At 48.5% G+C, this 24,925-nt stretch overlaps 1 protein-coding gene across 1 annotated transcript in view; it reads right to left on the reverse strand.

Annotated features, from left to right (window-relative positions):
• The window catches only part of SLC5A12 (solute carrier family 5 member 12), a 57,230-nt gene that overhangs the window by 1,904 nt on the left and 30,401 nt on the right, over positions 1-24,925 (reverse strand). Inside the window, 11 exon segments of the mRNA XM_075567286.1 lie at positions 216-343; positions 3,118-3,221; positions 3,673-3,866; positions 14,275-14,295; positions 14,297-14,335; positions 14,337-14,363; positions 15,164-15,233; positions 16,890-17,000; positions 17,808-17,896; positions 18,906-19,035; positions 21,665-21,805. Of these exon segments, the coding sequence (XP_075423401.1) occupies positions 216-343; positions 3,118-3,221; positions 3,673-3,866; positions 14,275-14,295; positions 14,297-14,335; positions 14,337-14,363; positions 15,164-15,233; positions 16,890-17,000; positions 17,808-17,896; positions 18,906-19,035; positions 21,665-21,805 (1,054 nt within the window).

The raw sequence follows: 24,925 nt of genomic DNA on the forward strand, positions 1-24,925 counted from the left end.
GTGTGTTTATGGGTTTGGTGTGTGATGTGTGTCATTAGAGAAGGGAATTTATAGTTCTTTTTCCATTTTTTACATTATGCACCAAACTCAGCTATCCCAGGGGGGGCAGGACACCCCCTGCCTGTCACATCGGTATTAAATGCGAGGCTTTTCATTAACTGTTGACAATCTACTGATCATCTGTTCAATCATATAATTAGGGGAGCGGCACTTACGAGCTCTTCTTCACGGTCATGCTGAACGCCACACCAGCACACGCGTTTGTATTTGTCTGACCAAAAGCAAACAATGTTGCAGATTGGTCTGATTAATAACGGTTTAATATTTTCTCCATGCTGATGGCCTGCGAAAATCAGATAACATGTTATAAATGGTATCCATTTTTGAGTCTCCTTATGGCCCGTATTCTGTACGGTGGGATAAGCGCGGGTGACGCGCTATCGCAGGAAAAGCCCCCATTAACGTCACTGGTGATTTTCATGCAATAGGACGTTATCTGTGCTGATCCGATTTACAGAATAAGGACCCCTGAGTCCTATGACCACTCACATGGACCTCAACCCATGGTCCAAGATATTTTGTCGTGGCCATTTTGCCATGACCAAATGACCACTGGCGTTTAGCTGACGCTTACCTCGCCGCCGGGGCATCTCTCCACCAGTCGCTTCACCACCAAGATAAGGCCCTAATTTTAACCTCTTAATTCCCCAATACCAACGCTAGTTCCTACCCTAAATACCTTAACGCCTTACCCTAAAACGCCTTAACCTAAGCCTTTACCCCAAACCCTTACCCTAATCCCCAATCCTAAAAACTTTACCCTAATCCCCTACTCTAAAAACCATAACCCCTTTACACTAATCATCAACCGTAAAAATGTTACCCTAATCCCCTACCCTAAAATCCATAGCCTTTTACCCCAATCCCCTACCGTAAAAACCTTACCCTAATCCCCTACCCTAAAAACCTTACCCTAATCCCCTAACCTAAAAACCTTACCCTAATCCCTTACCCTAAAAACTTTACCCATATCCCATACCCTAAAAACTTTACCCTAATCCCCTACCCTAAAAACTTTACCCCAATCCCATACCCTAAAAACTTTACCCTAATCCCCTACCCTAAAAACTTTACCCTAATCCCCTACAATAAAAACATTAACCTAATCCCATACCCTAAAAACTTTACCCTAATCCCCTACCCTAAAAACATTACCCTAATCCCCTACCCTAAAAACATTACCCTAATCCCCTACCCTAAAAACTTTACCCTAATCCCCTACCCTAAAAACTTTACCCTAATCCCCTACCCTAAAAACATTACCCTAATCCCCTACCCTAAAAACATTACCCTAATCCCCTACCCTAAAAACTTTACCCTAATCCCCGACCCTAAAAACTTTACCCTAATCCCCTACCCTAAAAACTTTACCCTAATCCCCTACCCTAAAAACTTTACCCTAATCCCCTACCCTAAAAACTTTACCCTAATCCCCTACCCTAAAAACTTTACCCTAATCCCCTACCCTAAAAACTTTACCCTAATCCCCTACCCTAAAAACTTTACCCTAATCCCCTACCCTAAAAACTTTACCCTAATCCCCTACCCTAAAAACTTTACCCTAATCCCCTACCCTAAAAACGTTACCCTAATCCCCTACCCTAATCCCTTACAGTAAAAACCTTACCCTAACCCCTACTGTAAAAACCTTACCCTAATCCCCTAAACTAAAAACCATAGCCCCTTACCCCAATTCCCTACATTAAAAACCCTTTACCTAAAACCCCTATCCTATACGCCCTACCCTAACCACTAAAACTCCTTCAATTAAAACCCTTGTGAGTGTCCAGCGGTGGAGAGGCTGCGGCGAGGTGTCCCTCGGCAGACAAATGCCGGCGGAGACTGTAACCACAGGTCAGATTCCGCTTAATACAAGCTAAAAATATCTGTGCCTTTCTGCATTGGAACCAGAGGCCCTCAGGAGCTGAACAGTGTTATTTTTAGCTCAAAGGACCCCCCAGATATAATTACCGGAGTAATTATTAGTGTTCAAGCTCCCTTCAGAGAAATAACAATGACAGGTTCCACGAGCCAATAGGAAATTGCAACATCATCAGCTGTGGCTTCCTATTGGCATCTGGTTAAATATCCAAATAACACTGGTGACTACGCCGGTAACTATCTCGGGAACTGGGGGTCCCCATTCCCCAGAGCTAAATAGCGCTGTTAAAAGACACAATGGTTTAATTAATTGCAATGGCTGCTTTATTCTAGTGCACTGCGGGTGGCTAAGAATGAACTTTTAATTGGCTGCTGTAATTTCACCTTCAAAACAGAAGAGGGCGCTGAGAAAGGAAGCAGCAGAACTGAAGATGCTCAGTTTAGGAGGATGTTGCATGGAGGATGAGAGCAGAAAGGAAGAGAGAGTTACAGGATACAACTAAAATAGAACATGTGGAAAAGTAACCAAAAAAGTAGGGCAAAGAAAGGTTGAAAGAGAAGAAAACTGAAACAGCAAAACAAGAATAAAAGATAACAAGGAGCACTGTGATTGGTCCGTGTTCTGTGATGGGTATCACACTTTAGAGTAGGGGTTACCAATTCCAGTCCTCAAGGGCCACCAACAGGTCAGGTTTTCTAGATAACCCTGCTTCAGCACAGGTGGCCCAATCAGTGGCTCAGTCATTCCAACTGAGCCACCTGTGCTGAAGCAGGGATGTCCCTAATACCTGACCTGTTGGTGGCCCTTGAGCACTGGAGTTGGCCCACCCCTGCTTCAAACATTTAAGAGTACGTGAGAGTTAGTGACAGGATGAGAGAAAATAGGTTAAAATAAACGGTGTACATGGTGTATATGATGTCAAATATCAAACAATTGGCTAAAAAAAGGGAAATAACAAAAGTAAGGGTTTGTCTTTGTGTTCCCGTTATTGTGCCCAATAATAAAGGAGGGGGAGGGGAGGAATAAAAGCACGTTGGACTTGGCTTTTATTGTAATGTGGACGACGTTTGGGCCAGTGTGATATTGCGTGCATCAATAAAGATATACATACATTAAACACGAGAAGAACGTGGACAGCAGGCTCCCAACATGAAGCTGCAACCGGTTTCACGCACCTGTTATAAAGCTGATCAGGAGCCCAGATATGATGCAGCCAAGGCAGCCCACAGCACTGTAGTACAGGTAGGACACGGAATACCAGGTATCTGCCAGCGGAGACCTGTGCAGCAAACATGCAACACTAACTAGGATGTTCCATGTTCTCGCTCATCTGCTTGAAGGCAGATACTTTTCAGGTAGGTATATGAAATGTATCCCTTGATAATGCTAATAATAACAAGTTTGCATAGAATTATGTGCAGGCACAAGTCCCTGCCCGGATGAGCTTACAATCTATGTTCTTGGTGCCTGAGGCACAGGGAGATGAACTGACTTCAAACTCTGTGCCAGTCAGTGTCTTTACTCACTGAGCCACTCCTTCTCACACATAAGCAAAAGCATAATGCTTATGTGAAGTTCAGATACAGCAATCAGTGTGACCTCTATGAGAATAGGCTTAAAGTACATGCATAAGACATGTGCTGTATGTATGTTTGTAACATTTGTAGTCACGCCACTTTCATCAAGAATACTTTGAAATGTCACAAATCCTCCAATCATTGAGAAGTTACCTTAGTGAAGTTTCTGTGGCAGCGAGCATTGTGGGAGCAAGCGTTGATAGATTCCCTGTGATGTTAGCTAATATGCACTCATCTGTCCTCAATTCAAGGGGAAGTGTCTTAATTATTGGTGCAGGATAAATAAAAGCTCCAATTCCAACCCAAAAAGACAAGGTGATTCCAGTTAGGAGACCTCCTAGAGCACCCTAAAAAAAAATCAGCACATTGTTTGTATCAAAGTGACTGCAAAATAAGGGCTAGTTATTGAGTATTGTGACATTGAATACTGCAGAACACTATAAATGAGCATGTCATTCATTAAACTTTACTGCCAAATAGATCTGAAGCCGAATGCACATGTAAACGCACAGTAGTGTGTTGCAAGCCACCCAGGCAGATGAGGTTAACATCAAGGACTAACGCTTGACCAGGGAGGTTCCAGGCGGTTCCCCTCTCCCCCCGCCTTGTACCCACATGCAACGTACAAATAAAGACAGGAAACGGGAGCTGGAGGTAAAATGGGCGCGGCTATTTATTTATACAGAAAACAGAAAACCTAATGGGGTAAATGCACTCCCTGCCAGAGTGTGCTCCTTTGTCAGGAGGGGGAGGGGACGGTCAGCCAGCCCTCGAACCGCTGACCTGGTGTCCCCTACGCGAGCGGGCTCTCGAGGTCATGGATAACTGACCTTGCCCACTCGTACTCCCCCCGGGCTCAAACGGCCCAGCTCCCAGTCTGGCAAGAACAAGCACCTACCCCCCAAGAGCCGCCGCGACAAAGGCAAAACTGGACAATGACCCCTCCTGCTCGGAACCTCGTCCTTTCACTCAGCACAGTATCAGCTGTTCGTGCTGCAACGGAACAAAGAACCATTAACACGGCATACAATGCATATGTCCACATTCCTGGAATACCCTGCCCTGCTCAACCTTCTGCTGCCATTCATTACATGATTGCAATCACTAACTAAGGGGATGGGTGGGTGGGAAATCGTCTGGCGGGCAGCCAAAGAGGATGTGCTGCCCGCCAGCCTGGCCTTAAGTAGGCCTTCCGTGAACTCCTCCCCTGTGCTGGGGAGGGAGGTGTGGGGGCGGGCCAGCGAGGGGAAGGCCGGACACCCCCGGTCATGAAGCCCCCCCGCCTATGGCTAGGGGGTGCCGCTTGACCAGGGAGGTTCCAGGCGGTTCCCCTCTCCCCCCGCCTTGTACCCACATGCAACGTACAAATAAAGACAGGAAACGGGAGCTGGAGGTAAAATGGCCGCGGCTATTTATTTATACAGAAAACCTAATGGGGTAAATGCACTCCCTGCCAGAGTGTGCTCCTTTGTCAGGAGGGGGAGGGGACGGTCAGCCGGCCCTCGAACCGCTGACCTTGTGTCCCCTACGCGAGCGGGCTCTCGAGGTCATGGATAACTGACCTTGCCCACTCGTACTCCCCCTGGGCTCAAACGGCCCAGCTCTCAGTCTGGCAAGAACAAGCACCTACCCCCCAAGAGCCGCCACCGACGGGCCTATTTAAACTAGGCCCGTACCGCCAACCCTCCAGACCCTCTCGAAGCCCTCCCGGAAACTGAAATAAGTCTATCCCGCCTGGCATGCCTAGCAGCGGGACCCATGCTCCTCTACCAGCCCAGCCTGTCCTTACCATTTACCTGGGGCTGCCAATCGCGCCTGGAGCAGTAGTTACTCAACTTGCCATGGTTTTTAAAGATGCCCTGAGAATCGCTTTTTTCGCTGCACTATCCCTCACCCGGTCCCGGACATACCCACCTCCGGAGCCGCAGGCCGCCTTTGCCCAGCGCTATCTGGGATGTCGCCTTTTTTACTGCTGCAGGCTTCTTACCCGCCCTCAGCGACCCCTGGGGAATAGACCCTGGCAGTGGACTGGGCCACGCCTCCTCCCTTGCTCGCTCTGTGTCGCACACTGCAAGCCTTGACGCCTTGCCCTATCTCCTCGATGCCGCCCTAAACGCGACTCCTTACCATTACCCGATACGCCATATGCCGTACCTTCCACGGCGTGTCCCCATCAACCGCCCGCCGGGGCTGTTCCACCATCTGTGCAGTGCGTGATGCTGCCGGGTGGGTCCGCTACCGTGCCCCTGACCCCGGCCGTGGCTGAAGAATTGAAAGACACCGGGGTCCGGCTGATGGCTGTTGGTACTGGAGTGGGATTCACGGTGCCAGTGACATCCGGCCGTGGCCATTATGGCCTCTCGCCAGGAAGAGACCTGGGCCGCGACTTGGTTCGCCCTTCACCCGATGCCGTCTCCACGTAGTCGAACCATGCTGGGTTCTCTGCTCTCCGAAACACATTGGCACCAACCGCGGTTGCGGTTGGCCGTCTTGGTCTCCTTGGCCCTGCCGACTCTGCAGGCGAAATCCTGACAGTGACACCGCCCGCGTCAGCAACGGGCGGCCGTGTGGCGTGCCGAGACGCCCTGTTCTGCGTCACGGTGGCTGGAAGTCGCCGCCCCTCCTTCGCGGGCCGACCTGCAGCCGATCCGCCGTGTCCTGCGTCCCAGCGGTCGAAGTCCTCCCCACCATCGCTGAGGCCTGACCTGGCCGCTGTGACGCCCTGCCTCGCGGTACCGTGACCGAGGGCTGCCGCCCTGCGTGCGGTTGCTGAACTTCGCCTGCCGCCTTGCACTGGAGCACCCTCCGCGCTCCTTTCCTGGGGAGCGCGGCCTCTCTGCCTGCCGCCTTTCTAGCGCGCAATGCTGCCTGGGGACTGTCGCCTGACGCGTTGTGCTGCAGCGCCCTCTGCTTCCCCTTCCCGTGGGGAGCAGCCTTAGTGCCACGTGCTGGTTTCGCAGAGAACAACGCCTGCAGCCGCCGATCCAACCATGCCTCGTCATGGTTTTCCGCCTCGACTTGAAGGCAGAACTGCTCTGCCATCGATGCCATGCTGCTGTGTGGGGGGGGGGGGAGGATCCTCGCTTAACTTCCGGTGCTTAGCTGGGCCCTGAGCTATTCAAGCGCTGCGTGTGCGCTTGCCAAGCTGTTCTAAGCCTATCGCCGCTACGCAGTCCCCACACAGTCACCCATATACACACGCGCGCCCTGCGTGTGCCCATATACACACGCGCGCATTTCCGTGTGCCCATATACACACGCGCGCATTTCCGTGTGCCCATATACACGCGCGCATTTCCGTGTGCCCATATACACGAGTGCATTTCCGTGAGCCCATATACACATGCGCGCGTCTCCGTGTGCCCCTGCACGCGCGCGCATCTACGCGTGCCCCTATACACGCGCCCATACTCGCACGCATCCACGTGCGCCAATACCCACGCGCCTCCATGTGCGCCCATACACACGCGCCTTTACGTGCGCCAATACCCACACAGTCACCCATATACACACGCGCGCGCCTCTGCGTGTGCCCATATACATACGCGCATGCCCTGCGTGCGCCCGTACACACGCGCGCCCTGCGTGCGCCCGTACAGACGCGCGCATTTCCGTGTGCCCATATACACGCGCGCATTTCCGTGTGCCCATATACACGCGCGCATTTCCGTGTGCCCATACACACACGCGCGCATTTCCGTGTGCCCATATACACACGCGCGCATTTCCGTGTGCCCATATACACGAGCGCATTTCCGTGAGCCCATATACACATGCGCCCCTATACCCACGCGCGCGTCTCAGTGTGCCCCTGCGCGCGCATCTACGTGCGCCCATAAACTCACACGCATCCACGTGCGCCAATACCCACGCGCCTCCATACACATGTGCCCATACACACGCGCCTTTACGTGCGCCAATACCCACTCGCGCATCCACGTGCGCCCATACACCCGCGCGCATCCACGTGCACCCATCCGCACTCGCACCCCTTCCACATGAATTAATTGGGGAATTCCGATAAAAGTGACAAAGCATAACTGCTAAACATTGTGATTCCCATTAACAAGTATTTATCCTCTAATAATTACTACAGTATATTTATATAGTTTATAATGTCACTAGATAAAAAGCTCTATTGACATCTATGTGTGCCCATACACACGCGCGCATTTACGTGTGCCCATACACATGCGCGCATTTACGTGTGCCCATACACACACGCGCACATCCACGTGTGCCTATACACACGCGCACATCCACGTGTGCCTATACACACGCGCGCATTTACGTGTGCCCATTTTTTTTTTTTTTTTTTAAAGCTTATAGTATACATGCACCCATACCGTACCTACACATACGTATGCACCGATTTACATGCACCCATATACACATATATACGTACCCTTATACACATATATATATATATACCTGCACACACATATCTGCACATAATCGTCCTGAGCGCATCAGCGTGTGTCCCCGAGCCGAAACTTTAACTGCGGGGGCAGACCGTGAAGCGCCAACCTTGGCCACCCCTTTGCGCTTACCCCCGGCCTAGGGCCACAACCACTAAGAGCGGCTGCACTAGCCTATACATGCGTATATCTCCACCTACGTATACATGCATAACCATATACACATACCTGCATATAACACCCATAAATACCTATACGTACATCCACATATATACCCACACACATATACATATATATATATATATATATACACCCATACCACACATATATACATATATACCCATACCACACATATATACATATATACATATATACCCATACCACACATATATACATATACCCATACCACACATATATACATATACCCATACCACACACATATAACCACGTTAATTATTTATTATAGATTTATCCCTGCCGGCCCCCTCCTCACACATACATTTTAACGACCCCACAGGTCGCGGGAGCAGCCGCATCTCCAGCCGCATGGCTGACCGGTCCAACACAAACCCCCCTGCCCCGAGACCACTAAACGAAAAGAGACGGGAGACGGAAGGCCCGCACCACGTGGGACTGCGCCCCAGCCCCCGAACGGGCCGCGAGCAGCCGCCCGCATGGGACACACGCGGCAAATTTCCCCGCGGGCCGCATGCCTCGGCCGGACCCCCCTCTCCCCGCAACCAGCATCCCTCTGCTCCTCCCCGCCGGGTGCCCGCCCCTACCCATGGCAGCCGCCGCGGGGCTATGCAGATGAAGGAGGCACCCGCCCGCACAATGCTGCGGGAGCAGGTAGCCCCCCCCCCCCAGGAGATAGAGCGGAGGAAAAAAAACCGTCAGGCCCCCTCTGCCCGCCAGACCCCCCTCTGCCCGCCAGACCCCCTGTCCCCCGAGACCACCCCTCCCCGCCTGCAGCCGCCGCGGCACCGGCTTGAATCCGACCCCCCCAGCTCCATGCTGCGCGCCGCAGATGGAGGATGGGGACGGGCCGCTACACTAAGGGGTCCCTCTCCTCCCTGCATCCCGCGATGGAGAGAGAGATGGAGATGGAGAGAGAGATGGAGATGGAGAGAGAGATGGAGAGAGAGATGGAGAGAGAGATGGAGAGAGAGATGGAGAGAGAGATGGAGAGAGAGAGAGAGAGAGAGAGAGAGAGAGAGATGGAGAGAGATGGAGAGAGATGGAGAGAGATGGAGAGAGAGAGAGAGAGAGAGAGAGAGAGAGAGAGAGAGAGAGAGAGAGAGAGAGAGAGAGAGAGAGAGAGAGAGAGAGAGAGAGAGAGAGAGAGAGAGAGAGAGAGAGAGAGAGAGAGAGAGAGAGAGAGAGAGAGAGAGAGAGAGATGGACAGCACTTCCACTGCAGCAAGGGATTCTGGGGAATGACATGCAAATGAGCACACTATGCAACTTTTTGCTTCAAAAACCATTTTTAACATGGTTCCCTATAGGCTTAAGCTTGCTGCATGGTCACAGCTTAGAGCACAGCCAGGGTTAAGGTGCATACCCAGAAAACCCACCCACAGACAGCTTTTTCTTTTTTTTGTAGCCCGGGTGGTGAAAAAGTGATTCCACCTCAAAAACCGTGCTCGTGGTCCAGTGAGACCAGGTGCGCTCCACATGTGACAGTCTTCTCCGAAGAGTAGGCTAGTCCGGTTCCATGACGTCTTCCTCCGGAGAGTCCGACGTCCCTTCTCGTTCCCTCCTAGTGCAGCTGCGCCGCAGGAGGGTCCAAGTCTTTAGGGTTTTCAGCGTACGCCTACTAACCCACCGTAGTCTTTTCCCGAAGGAGGGGTGACCACCGACCAGCACTTAGTCTTCTCGCTCTCCGAAGAAAGAAGGGTGACTATAACCCGACACCAACAAACAAAAAGAGTTCATAGTGCAAGTGCTCCTGTGCGCTGTGTGATGCAGTGCAGGAAGTGCTCTGACAGACGACACAAAAAAGTGTGCACGAGTGCACGCCCAGCCCTTTGCAAGGCCAGGCGGGTGAAAAAAATATTGGCTTGTCCCCTCAGCGGAAGGCAATAAGGGGGGCCAAAGTGCGGGAAAAATAGGGGACGGTGCAATAAAATCAGTGCAGATCAAGTGCTCGTAAGTGGTGGCCGGACGCCCAAAACGACCAACCACAGTGCAGCAAGTGATACTCCACCAGGTTTTCCACGCCTGGTGGTGCAAGATTAAAAAGCCCGGGCTACTTTGCATCCGCCCTCTCAGCCCATGACCAGACCAAGTGATGCAACTAGGGCCATCCTTCACAGGACAGACCCTACACTTGATCTTAGCCAAAAGGCCGAGAAGCCACAGACAGCTGTTTTGACCTTTATGGGTCTCATCAGTGTGGGTTGGTAAACTGGGTATGCAGAGAAGATAAAGGATGGGGTTTACCATACTGAGTTAAGTTATGGTGAGTAAAAAAAAGTGACACAAACCCTCCACAGCAAAACCCCATCCTTTAGCTTCTCTGCATACCCAGTTTACCAACCCCACACTGATGAGACCCATAAAGGTCGAAACAGCTGTCTGTGGGTGGGTTTTCTGGGTATGCACCTTAACCCTGGCTGTTATGCACCATAACCCTGGATCCTGACGAAGGTGTACCAAGACTTCCTGGGGCAGGGCATTTATGACCTGACCCTGAATACAGATACAGATTGCTGGAACATCTATGAAATGTGCCGTGAGAGGAAAGAGGATCCAAGGCTGTTGGGAATCAGCGTGGCCCCGAGCTTTATGCTGGAGGACAAGTCGCTTATTGTACATATGTATAACCCTTTTGTACAGAAGGAAGACATAGTGTGTTTCCTGAGGAGATATTGTTCTCTGGTAGGGGAGGAATGTTAAGAAACGCTTATAGCATTTTTTAACAGAAAACGGCGCTTTTGGGTGGGTTTTAAGCCTGACCCAGAACGAGGAGGAGGAGTAATGTAACCGCCTGCAAGTTTTGCCATTGGTGGGGAAAGGGGCTTCTTAAACTACCCTGGCCAGGCTGTTTATTGCAGGAATTGTCACAAATATGGACATACCAAGGAGGAGTGTGACAAAGTTGGGACTGTATGCCGCAATTGCGGAGAAGAAGGACACACAGCAATGGCTTGTCGGGTCCCAAAAAAGTGCGACTTGTGTGGCGAACGTGGACATTTTGCACGGCAGTGCACAAAAAGAAAATCTTACGCCCAAGCAGCAAGGGGTAGTGAGCCGGGAGATACCGCAGAGTTTGTTGGACTGATCTTTGGGAAGGGACAGACGGAAGAGGGAAGGATGGACTTACAGGAGGGGGGGATCTCAGAAGTGGAGGAAACCCCTGAGCTTCTACAAGGAGAAACTTCAGGAGAAGAAATTGAAGAAACTTTGGCGGGTTCTACAAGCGATATTTTGGAGAAAAAAGAGGAATATCTCTTCCTGGACTCCTTGGCCCAGAAACCGGAGGTGGGGGGAGGTAAGGAGACGGGAGCAGTCCATCAGAAAGATGCGGGGGAGGGAGAATTTGGTCATTGAGTGTGGTGGAACCTAGCTGGGCAGAAAGAATGGAGTTTCAAGATGCACAAAGGGTGAGGGAAGGTTCCCAAGATGTCTTGGAGGAGGAAATGGAAATAGCAGGGAAAAAAGCTCAAAAGCTTAAAAATCTGCAAGGGATAGAAACAAAGGAAGATAAGGATAGCCAGAGTAAAGTGGAGCCTAGAGAGGAAGGGGTAGAGGGTAAAGTTGGAAAAGTATCAGGGAAAGTAACCCTAAAAGAGAAAATGGAACATTTTGAGGACGCAGTGGGAGATGTTCTATTTTGGGTGGGTATTTTTCGGAAGCAGCATGGGGGGAGAAGTGAGGAACAGATAATATAAAGATTAGAAAAAATGATGTACCAAAGAAAACAGCTGACAAAAGAGCAATATGAAGAACTAAAAAAGGAGCATGTGCAGTGGGTTAAAATAAAAGAGGCTAGGGGAGAGGTGAGGGAGAAGGAGAGTAGCAAGACCAATAGCTCGTCCCCACAAAAAAAAAACAGATAAGCGTGGAGGGAACTAAAGCCAAAACAGTAGAAAGGAGGGAAAAGGGGAAAAGTGAGAATGACAGCTTGTCCTCACAAAAAAGTCAGATAAGCGTGGAGGGAACTAAAATACCGAGAAGTGTAAGTGGAGTAAGTGGGAACGAAAGGGAAGAAAAGGCAGGCAAAAAAGGGATTGTACAGGCAAAAGAGGAAAATTCTGCGGGAGATAGTAAGGGGAGGAGCACCCAGGGAAAGGATGAAGTAGGGCTTACAAAGGCAGAGGTTTTGTACAATCGACTTGCGAGGGGGATTTGGGCGGAGATATTGGGACTTGAAAGAGGTAAGGGACGGGTATGAAAAAAATGTGAGGTCTGGAGTCCAGCTAGAGGAAAATAAGAGAGGTTTGGAACGTATGGAGGAAGAATTAAAACAGATGATCGCATCACTTGAGACTAGAGAAAGGGTTTTTGTTTTTAAATGAAAGAATCTTGAAGTATATGGTGCTTATCTTTGTATGATGTTTTGGTTATAGGGTTTTTTCATAAAGTTATGGGGGTTTTTTCCCCCTTCTGAAAAGTTAATATATGTTTTAGTGAATGTACGAAAGCTTAGTGTAGGACTTGGGAAGTAATTCATGCTTAAGGTATTGTGGTGTTTTGTGGTTTTTTTTTTTGGCAATGTAAGGAATATTTTCTGTTTATTACTGGTTGTAATTAAGTGAATCGTTAATAATAATAAAAAAAAAAAAGCTGTCTGTGGGTGGGTTTTCTGAGTATGCACCTTAACCCTGGCTGTGCTCAAAGCTGTGACCATGCAGCAAGCTTAAGCCCTATAGGGAACCATGTTAAAAATGGTTTTTGAAGCAAAAAGTGGCACTGTGTGCTCATTTGCATGTCATTCCCCCAGAATCCCTTGCTGCACTGGAAGTGCTGTGTGCTGGGTGATAATGGTGAAAAGGCGGGGTTGCAGACCTGCCTAAGACATGCAGATGAGCATACAGTTGTATTTACATTTGCATATTTGCTTTGCTGTGGAGGGTTTTTGTCACTTTTTTTACTCACCATAACTTAGCAGGGTTGCAGACCTGTCTAAGACGTGAATGTGCTCACAAGTAATTCTCTCTCCCTATACATTTGCACGCCCCGGGCGAGTGGATTTAACATCGTGGCGAGCTCCTATTGGCCCAAGCAGCACACGTGTGATACTAGGTGGCGAGTAGATTTTTTGGTGATATGTCGACCCACTGTGTGTGTGTGTATATATATATATATATATATATATATATATATATATATATATATATATATATATATATATAAACACACAGTATAGATAAATCTAGATAGATAGATGTAGATAGTTCACACATAGGACAATATAGTGCTCCTAAATTGTAACCCCTTAGGCACCGCATACATGTTACACATCCCATTGTATTGTATTGTATGTCTTTATTTATATAGCCAACAGGAGCTTACTGGGGCTCTGTGTTTTGTTTATTTATATAGCGCCATAAATGTACATAGCGCTTCACAGTAGTAATACACGTGGTAATCAAATAAATAACAGATAATATAAACAGGTCTTGGGAATAAGTGCATCAGACATAAAAGTAACATTAAGGAAGAGGAGTCCCTGCTCCAAGGAGCTCACAGTCTAATTGGTAGGTAGGGAGAACGTACAGAGACAGTAGGAGGGAGTTCTGGTAAGTGCGTCTGCAGGGGGCTAAGCTTTATGTATCATGTGTCCAAGATTATCCAGTGCTATTCATATGCTTCTTTAAGCAAATGTGTCTTAAGGTGGGTCTTAAAGGTGGATAGAGAGAGTGCTAGTCGGGTATTGAGGGAAAGGGCATTCCAGAGGTGCAGGGCAGGAAAGTGAGAAAGGTTTAAGGCGGGGAGAGAGCTTTAGATACAAAGGGGGTAGAAAGAAGACATTCTGTTGACTATATCAAGACTTCCTCTTTTTCTCTGCAGTGGAGAAAATACAAAGGACACAGTATACCATTGATTGTGTAGGAACCTTGACATGACATGACATAGTGGCAACTAAACATGTTTTGGCCAAAATGTAACTAAATGACCCATACTTATCAGAAAAAAAATAGAAATGAACTGAATAATTTGTCATATTGGATGGGCTTGGGGGCTTCTTTGTTTACTAGATTAAAATCTACTGAATACACAAAACCAGCTGGTAATATCAAAAACACACCTATAACATACCTAAGTACTCATTTCCATTGACAGTAGGATATATACAGCGATACGGACGTCAGAACATACAAGGAAACGTTTACCTTCCAGTTGGTCCATGGAAAACACAATTCCCAATGTAAATAATCCCAGCATTGGTCCTCCACCACATCCCATGGATACTAAGGGCAGCCTATGAAAAGCAGAAGATTGTTTAGTACAACAATATGGAAACACTGTTCCTGCACTGAATGTGCAGCAGGGGAGTCTGGTTCAATTCCCGGTGTCGGCTCTTTGTGACCTTGGGCAAGTCACTTTATCTCCCTGTGCCTCAGGCACCAAAAACATAGATTATAATCTCCACGGGGCAGGGGCAGGGGCCCGTGCCTGCAAAATGTCTCTGTTAAGTATTACGTACAACTAGCAGCGCTATACAAGAACATGCTATTATTATTTAAGTACTTAAGAACAACACATATCCAAGAAGAAGAATTAAGAAGCAAGCAGCAGTTCCCCCTCCTTATTGTACCAGGATGAGAAGAAACCCACTATTGTCAGCTCTGCCAACCCTCTGGTTCCTGAGATATTGTTACAGCTGAAGGTAGCGTGCTCCTGTCCCCCACGCCAGGGGAAACAAAATGGTTGGTTTAAATCTCCCGATTAAATGTGGACCAATAGGAAGCCACATTGTCATCCATTGAGGCTTCCCATTGGTCAATGTGATGCCGGAGATTTAAAAATCAGGGAGCACTTTTACCTGTATCTTGGAAACCAGGGGATCCCCTGCAATGAAATAAATGTGTCTCAGCTTTTGGGGACATCCTGGTTCCCATCCTGGTAAAGAAATGTGTGGGGGGGGGGGGAGACGAATGCTATAAGTAACAAAGTAAAGAACAGAGATATAAAAACAGTCCGGAAGTTAGTTCTGCAAACGGGTATCCTGAAAGCCTGACATGCCCTGCACATAATCAGGCACCTATAAGCATTGCTTACCTGTACAACTCCCCCCATCAGTGACGCTGCTACAGCCATTGTAGTGCAAATTATACCAAATATATTACACCTGGAAGGCAAGTCACAAATGTTTTACACACATATTTATGGGTCTTTTCGATATGATATAACATGTATTTTTACGGATAGTTAATAGACTCCTTCCTTTCAGTGGATCTGCTCACTGCCAGAAGAAACACAGAAGGATTTGCATGGGAAGGGATTTTAGAAGTTCCTGCTGGTATTGACCGCTATACCGCCCATATTAAAGAGCAGTTTGGGGCCTTACTAAGTGTGCAGTGCCCACACATGCTCAGGAACCCGCTATACGTCCTGGGAGCTGCCATTACAGATTTTCTTTGGGCTACCCCTTGGAGATACACCACGAAACCTCTGCTGGGAAACACAGGTCTAAGAAAAGGTATCACTTCCTGCATTAAACCTTAACCCATAACTACCATAGTGTGTCAACAAACACATTCCCTGTAAGCTCTAACCCCAGTACCTACCACATCAAATCATATATACTGTATATTTGTGTCAAAAGATGTGCTACTGGGCGTGACCAAATGTATACAACAAAAGACAAAAATACCCAATGCTACATCCAATGTGATAAAAAAAATATATAGTTAAATACTTAAATGTTAGTATTCTCATGAGTAGGATAGAAAAATCTGTGTGGTGCTCCAAAACCTCCAATCCAGTTGCTGTATTGGCTCAGTTTTTTTTTCTATTATTCTCATGAATAAGGGTCATTTAGGTAAACTCTTTGGCCAAAGCGTTATAAGCCTGCAGCCACATCCCGGCATGACCAGTACGCAGGTCCTAACACTACCTGTGAGAATTCTCATTTACCTCTGCAGTGGAGGGAGAAAGGTCTCAATAGACCCGTCCTGCACAGGTACATGCTACTTAAAAATTGGGGTGCAGTGAGCTTAAACCCAGGGGGGAACCCACCATTAACAACATCTCCGTTCTCAATTTAAATTAATTTAAAACAGATTCGGTACAATGCCAAATACAAACAATAAACAAGTACTGTGAATCTGATCTAGAATTTGCTTGATAGACTTATATCTTGCAACCACATTTAATGGGATATTACATATCCTTTCTGACCTGAGAAATAATCTGCTAACTGGATGGATAAAGTTAGGATGTGAACTTTCAAATAAAAGATTTGCAGCCTGATGCTGAGAGAGAGACAGGTCGTACGTCCACCCAAAGAATTGTCTAACTAGAGTGTACAGTTTGCCTGTGATTTCCCTAAAAGCCCACTGGGAAACACACACATCTTTGCGTGGATTATTTCTTATAGATATTAGTTATTACTAATATTAAATTGTTTGGAGTCCTGTAAAACTTTATAGCAGCACAGAAGGCTTTGAAACGTATTTATTTATTTATAACATGTGTTACCAGGAAGTAATACATTGAGAGTTACCTCTCGTTTTCAAGTATGTCCTGGGCATAGAGTAAAACAAATAATACATGGTTACAAATACAGTTACTGCAATACAGAAACAGCTCGATTTGCTAATCAAAATGCAAAACCTCTGCCAAGTGTATTCAATAAACTTTACTGCAATGATATGAAAAGAAGCAATCCCAATAATGTGAGGTGAGGTGAAACGCGTGCATCTTATTGCAGAGAGCAGGAAAACACAGGCGTGATGGAAATGTAATACGCACATTGCAAACGTGCAAATCTGGTTACTTACACAACCCTTTGCTGATCCACATACTCTTCTTCTCAGAGAGATTATGGAAAGTGCTCTTCACAAAATCTTCAAATGTTACTGTTGCAAGAGCATTAATGCTGGCAGCTACTGTGCTGTAAAGAAAGAAGGATAAATGCAAAGGTTGACTTACTGAAATAATACCATAAGGATTCATATTTATCTGTATCAGAGGAGATTGGTACAACTTCAATGAATACCACAATAACGCATCTTTAAACTTTCAGTGCCAGACAAAAAGGTTACTTACATATATATCCCCAAGACATCTCTGTAAATTAGGCAATTGTGACATCTGAATAACAACCCGTACTGTACCTTCCCCAGTGTCAGATTTCCCATTAGGCCCGGGCATAGGGTGGCAAAATTTGGGGACAGCAAAAATGTCTGGCCCCATATGCTTTTTCCGCGCTCTCGGGCCTATGGGACCTAATGGGAAGGCACTTTCCTGTGTCATCCGCCTCCTTTCTGCCGCCCTCCTGCTCCTTTGGAATCCTAACATCAAATGACGTCGTGACGCCGCTTTTCCATGGCAACACGCCACCGTGCGACAGCACGTTCTTGACGTCCGGGGCATCATTTGACACTGGGATTCCAAAGGAGCAGCAGGGCGGCAGAAAGGAGGGCGGCCGACACAGTGCCTAGGGGCGCCGGATTGTGAAAACCGAGGCTGGCCTTCCCCAATAATTATTTTTTACTGTAAGCGTCTTTCTGGGAAGGAACTTTAGAGCGGGAACAAATTGTAAGGTTACCAGAATCCTATTTCCCAATTAGATTGCTACAAGTGGAAATCACATCTTCCCCCCCGTCCCCCATCTTCAGTGTCCATTACTTTAATAGCAGGGTGGTTCTATCCTATAACAAAGATACATTGTAATATGTAAAGATAAAGAAGGGGTCACCTCAATGTTCCACTGAATGCACACGCAACAAACAGCCCAGGAAGTCCCGGCATTTTGGAAAATATGTCCATGACAAAATACGGCATCATCTACAAAGAAAGTCATCTGTTGAACAGAAATGCTACGCCGACCGATGTCATTCCAGGTATTACAAAGCACTGTATAAACGTCATATCTAATCTACTTTATTTTTCTGTCTAGTTCAAGCCCCTGCCTTTCTTTCTAGCAAAATAGAAACTCATCTATCTGATTCTAGTAACAAAGGAATTAATTCACCATAACGGACTTTCTCTGGCAAATAATACAAGTGTGCTGCTTAAGTTCCTGGTGGCCTTAGTTAAAAAAAAAAAGTATTTACCCTTGGCCAGTCCTTTCAAAAGATCAATAAATATAACAAATGCCATCTTACTAGAGGCCCCCCCATGAAATTAGGTGAAGGAGTGGCTCGGTGAGTAAAGACACTGTCTCTGTAAATAACAACACAGAGTTTAAAACAGGGCAACCCAGTGTCAGCTCCTTGTGACTTTGGACAAGACACTATCTCCCTGTGCCTAAGGCACCAACTTCCCCCCTGCCCCCCAAGATATTGCTATAATAATGAGCTAACAAGTATTAGGATGCTCAGCCTATCAATGTTGAAGTGTTTATCTCACTCTCTGGCCTTTTATTTGTTAATGAACACCATAATTATAATGCGAAATTCTGCAGAACCCCAAACATCTAATAGCGCATCTGAGAGCAGATGCCTTGTAAGGAACCCCAACCCTCTCTAATAGTGAGTCTGAGATCAGATGTATTGTAAGGAACCCCAATCCTCTCTAATAACGCGTCTGAGATCAGATGCATTGTAAATTATTCTGTATTTGGTGCAATTTCCAAATGACCTGAAAATGTCAGGGAACCCTTTAGGGATGCCCGGGGAACCCCTATTGAAAAACACTGACTTTTCTGTTGAACCCCATTTCCCAGTAATATGTTGCATGCCCCTTCAGAATGGAAAGGGTTACAGATCACTAACTAACCCAGCCAGAGGAATGGAAATACATGTTCTCAGGTCATTAATGGAGGAGGGATAAAAGACTTGTGTTGATTACATACCTGATCTGGTGCTGAAACAAAACCAGCGGTCCAAGGGTCACATCCTCTATAATGCGCATACATGACCAACCCAGAGAAGACAGCACACACCAAGATTATCCAGAGTCCAATCAAATTGAGATACAGGGCTCTTCAAACCAGAAATGGAAAGTATTAGTGTTGTTGGATATCTAAGAATATTAACCAAACCAGGCGAATGCATGGCCTATACAATTTCCAACATGGGCTTCTAGAACAGTACAATATGTATATGAAATATAGTGACTGAATGTAAAAGCAGATCTAAAGTGAAATATTCCATACAAGTGTAAATGAAAGCGACAGGGACGAAAAATGGTAATTATACTGTGAAATAAGGTGACTTTTAGATGTTCCTTAAAATGAAGAATGAAGGGGCAATGGGGAGAAAGCGTTAGAACTAAATGTCCAGCTTCAAAGCGACCAATAGAGACCCAATGTTAAAGGAAAATAATCATTCATTTATAGGATGGATTTGTTGGGCTAAGATGCAGAGTGGCATCATCTGCACATAATAGAATTAAAAAAATAAACGATGCAGAAATAGTGTTCAGAGAAGTTCAAATTTTTTGGACGGGTCAGTGAAATTTGCGCATTTTACCCTTTTTAGTCCTGTAAAAAAGTTCACTTAGAGCTAAAAAGTCAACGGGCATTGCATGTTTCATTCATTTTGATTACGGTCACATTCAAAACTCGATCAAACTTCTAAAGAACTCTTTAAATTGGGGGGGGGGGGACTGCTACAGTATATAATCACCCCAAAAAAGCAAAATAGCGAATTTAGAACAATGTGGTCTGCTTTGCTAGAATTTTAGCTCCAAATGTCTTAGCCACATTTTTGTGGGGTTCTGCGAACTTTTGGAAAGTTTGCTTGAAACTGCAGGGATGCAAATCTTGACAAATTTGCACACCTAAATTTAACATAGGTTGAACTTGATGGACGTATGTATTTTTAAACCTCATCTACTATGTAACTGTATAACTGTGTAGTTGTGTAACTGTATAACTGTGTAACTGCGTAACTGTGTAGTTGTATAACTGTGTAGTTGTGTAACTGTGGAGTTGTGTAACTATAGAACTCCCCCCCCCCCCCATTGGCCTAAACCCTCCCTAGGCACCAACATAAGGTGTTAAAAAATGTTGTAGTCAGCATTACTCAAAGTCACATGACCTTATATGCTTATATTTGTCCTCTAAAAAAATGAGCTATAGGGATTTAAAAATGTACAGCGATGCACAATAAAATTATATATTAATACTACGGTATGTTTATTGTCAAGATTAAAATATATTTTCCTCAGCATGACCTGCTGCGTACGCGGCGATTATAGTGTCGGTGGCGGCGCGGCCGTCGCATCCAAAACAAATGATTTTGTCGTCTCTGGATACAGTCACTCCGTCGCGCTTCCACGCGGTTGCGCCCACTATGCGCACTATTGGACACCATGTATTTGATGCAGCGGCGCGCGTTGTCGCACTATAATCGTGGTCATATTTGGCATAGAAGCAGCAAACACAAAATGCCTTTTTTGACCCCTGTGATTTAATCCCTTCCCTCCCTCTTTCCTTTTCCAGTCTATCTCTCAGGATGCAGCTCCAGCCCCAGCCCCGCCCACTGACCGAGGCCCCACCCCTTCCCTCCCTCTAACCTTTCCAAGCCTGTCTCTCAGGCTGCAGCCCCGCCCACTCACCGAGGCCCCGCCCCTTCCCTCCCTCTCACCTTTCCCAGCCTGTCTCTAAGGCTGTAGCCCCGCCCACTCACCGAGGCCCCGCCCCTTCCCTTCCTCTCACCTTTTCCAGCCTGTCTCTCAGGCTCCATCCCTGCCCACTGACCAAGGCTCCACCCCTTCCCTCCCTCTCACCTTTCCCAGCCTGTCTCTCAGGCTGCAGCCCCGCCCACTCACCGAGGCCCCGCCCCTTCCCTCCCTCTAACCTTTCCAAGCCTGTCTCTCAGGCTGCAGCCCCGCCCACTGACCAAGGCCCTGCCCCTTCTCACCCTCTAACATTTCCCAGCCTGTCTCTTAGGCTGCAGCCCCGCCCACTGACTTGAGGCCCGCCCCTTCCCTTCCTCTCACCTTTTCCAGCCTGTCACTCAGGCTCCATCCCTGCCCACTGACCAAGGCTCCACCCCTTCCCTCCCTCTCACCTTTCCCAGCCTGTCTCTCAGGCTGCAGTTCCTGCCCCACCCACTGACCACGTCCCCGCCCCTTCCTTCCCTCTCACCTTTCCCAGCCTGTATTTCAGGCTGCAGCCCCGCCCACTCACCGAGGCCCTGCCCCTTCCCTCTCACCTTTCACATCCTGTCTCTCAGGCTGCAGCCCCTCCAACTGACCAAGGCCCCGCCCCTCCCTCTCACCTTTCCCAGCCTGTCTCTGAAGCTGCAGCTCCAGCCCCGCCCCCTGACCCAGGCCCCACCCACCTGCAGAGGCAGGTATTTCCCCTCTGTGCTTCATGCCCGCTGCAGGGAATTAATGTGCGGGCTGGGGGGGGCGGGGCCCTCGGGCTTTGCCCGGGCTATAGCCACGCCCCTGCTCTGAGTCCCATTGGGAGAGAAGTGCTATATGAAATAAAGTTATCATTAGGACATATTATTCATAGATAAAAGATATGCCAACATAAATGTAACATTCCTATTTAAACATGTTCAATAAATAAATAGCACAGTCCACAGCCTTTAACACATTTTCTTTTCCAAATGAGAATGTGTGTGTGATATTTCATCGGTTCGGATTTAAACTTACAGTTTTGCATGTTTTTCTGATTTGCAAGATATACATCTCTGTATTGTCGACTGGTTCACTCCGTAGATCCCGAGCCAGGTGAATGTTCCTCCCACTGTAATCGTCCAAAATGTGTGTCTCCTTAAAGGGTCTGGATCAAAACTAAGCATAAAAAAAAAACATAAAACAATTATAAGTTTTAGTAAGACATGAGTGAAACTAAACTAAAAAGCAACCCCAGTTAGATATAAACACACATTATATGACAATTTCTACCATAATCATTGTTACAGGAATCTGTTTCTATAAAACAGCAAACAACTTAAATTGCCCAATAATTTTGATAACATCTCTGCAGAGGTTATTGCAGGCCTTGCTTTTTTTTAACCCCTCCCGCCCCTCCTTATAGAACACTTAACCCTACTGTACTTTCGCAGAACATCGATATTAATAATGATGTGTGCTATTAACCCCAAAATGGTGTTAGTTAATGCTCCACCGTATTCACTAACTCAGGGATTCTCAACTCCAGTCCTCAAGAGATCAGGTTTGCAGAATATCCCTGCTTCAGCACAGGTGGTGCAGTCTTTGACTGAGCCACTGATTGAGATATCCTTAAAACCTGTCCTGTTGGGGGCTTGAGGTCTGGAGTTGAGCCCTATCTCTTAATGACGCCACAATGCAAATCCTTGCAAATGTGCGAATGAAAATAAGTAACGTCAGATTAATTCTTCACGTGCTATTCACTAAACGCTGTTCGTATCGCCTCCTCCAGGCTGCATTATGCCGCTCCTGTTTACGTATATATTAAACGGTTCATATTTGCACATGTGGACGTTATGCTTATGGTTACAAATACAAAAGAGAGGAGGAGCCTAGTACAGTGCACGTTGTAAGCTGTCACCTGCGTTGCATCTCGTGGTGTGGGGAGAACTTCGGGCGCTGCGCCGCTGACGTCATCGGTTGGCGCGCGACGTCGTGAACAACACACCATCGAGTGAACACAGGCTGCGGACGGCATTCTTGAGCGGCATGTTTGCCCTCGCAAAATGTGAGTGTAACATCGCTGCTTTTTAACATCTTATACTATATTAGTGAAAGCACTGTATGTTTTCCTGCCTGCATGCATGCCTGCCTGCCTGCTGGATGTCCGGTGTCCCTAGGGGAAATCTCATTGGTCCCTTGGGCCGCCCCCGCACACCTCTCATTGGCCTGAGGCGGAGTGACGGCCCAAAGGACACACAGGGACAAAAACACACACACAGGGACAGACACACACACACACACGGACACACGGACACACGGACACACACACACACACACACACACACACACAGTAGGGGGGGGGTGTACATTAGCAGCATGTATAACCCGGGGGGGGGGGGGGGGGCCTCACATACCCGCCGGAGCCTCCGCCTCTTCCTCCCCGAAATCAGCCTCCCCCCCCCCCCCCCGGCGCCGCTACAGTCAGCGGAGGAGCGAGCGCCCGGGACACAGCGGGGGAGCGGCCACAACAAGCTGCCTCCCGCCTCAGTTCCACGTGGGAGCGGCCGGACGGGTGAGTGAGCGGCCTTCACCTCCCCTCACCCCCCTTCAAATCACCTCCCCTCCACCCCCCCCCCCCCCGGCGCCGCTACAGTCAGCGGAGCGAGCGAGCGCCCGGGACACAGCGGGGGAGCGGCCACAACAAGCTGCCTCCCGCCTCAGATCCACGTGGGAGCGGCCGGACGGGTGAGGGAGCTGCCGGCCGGGTGAGTGAGCGGCCGGACGGGTGAGGGAGCGGCCTTCACCTCCCCACACCCCCCTTCACCTCCCCTCACCCCCCTTCACCTCCCCTCACCCCCCTTCATCTCACCTCCCCTCACCCACCCCTCACCTCCCCTCACTCCACTTCCCTTCCACCTCCCTCCACCCCCCCTTCACCTCCCCTCCACCCCCCCTTCACCTCCCCTCCACCCCCCCCACCTCCCCTTCACCCCCCCCCCCACCTCCCCTTCACCCCCCCCGACCTCCCCTTCACCCCCCCCACCTCCCCTTCACCCCCCTTCACCTCCCCTCCACCCCCCCTTCACCTCCCCTCCACCCCCCTTCACCTCCCCTCCACCCCCCCCTTCACCTCCCCTCCACCCCCCCCTTCACCTCCCCTCCACCCCCCCCCCCTTCACCTCCCCTCCACCCCCCCCTTCACCCCCCCCTTCACCTCCCCTCCACCCCCACCTTCACCTTCCCTTCACTCCCCCCTTACAACCTCTCACCACCTCCACCCCCCTTCCCACCTCCCCCACCCCCCTTCCCAACTCCCCACCACCTCCCCCCCTTCCCACCACCTCCCCCCACCCCCCCCCTTCCCACCACCTCCCCCCCCTTCCCACCACCTCCCCCGCACCCCCCCCTTCCCACCACCTCCCCCGCACCCCCCCCCCTTTCCCACCACCTCCCCCCCACCCCCCCCTTCCCACCACCTCCCCCCCACCTCCCCTTCCCCCCCACCCCCCTCCTTCCCACCACCTCCCCCCCCACCCCCACCACCTCCCCCCCCACCCCCCCCCTTCCCTGAGGCGGAGTCACGGGCCAAAGGACACACAGGGACACAGACACACACACACACACGTAGACACACACACACACACACAGACGTAGACACACACACACACACGTATACACACACACACGTATACACAAACACACACACGTAGACACAAACACACACACGTAGACACACACATAGACACACACATACACACGTACACACACACGCACGTAGACACACACGCACGTACACGTAGACACACACACATGTACACGTAGACACGCACACACACATGTACACGTAGACACGTACACACACACACACACACACGTACACGTACACACACACACACACACATGTACACGTAGACACGTACACACACACACATGTACACGTATACTCACACACATGTACACGTACACACACACATGGAGACATACACACACACACATGGAGACATACAAACACATACGTGGAGACATACACACACACACATGTACACATACACACACACACGTATACACTCACACACGTATACACACAGGTATACATACACATAATGTATACACACACACACATGTATACACACACATGTATACACACACACACATGTATACACACACACATGTATACACACACACACACACACATGTATACACACACACACGTGTATACACACACGTGTATACACACACGTGTATACACACACATGTGTATACACACACACATGTGTATACACACACACGTGTATA

This window comes from Ascaphus truei, chromosome 12, assembly GCF_040206685.1.
Source record: "Ascaphus truei isolate aAscTru1 chromosome 12, aAscTru1.hap1, whole genome shotgun sequence".
Classification (NCBI taxonomy): domain Eukaryota; kingdom Metazoa; phylum Chordata; class Amphibia; order Anura; family Ascaphidae; genus Ascaphus; species Ascaphus truei.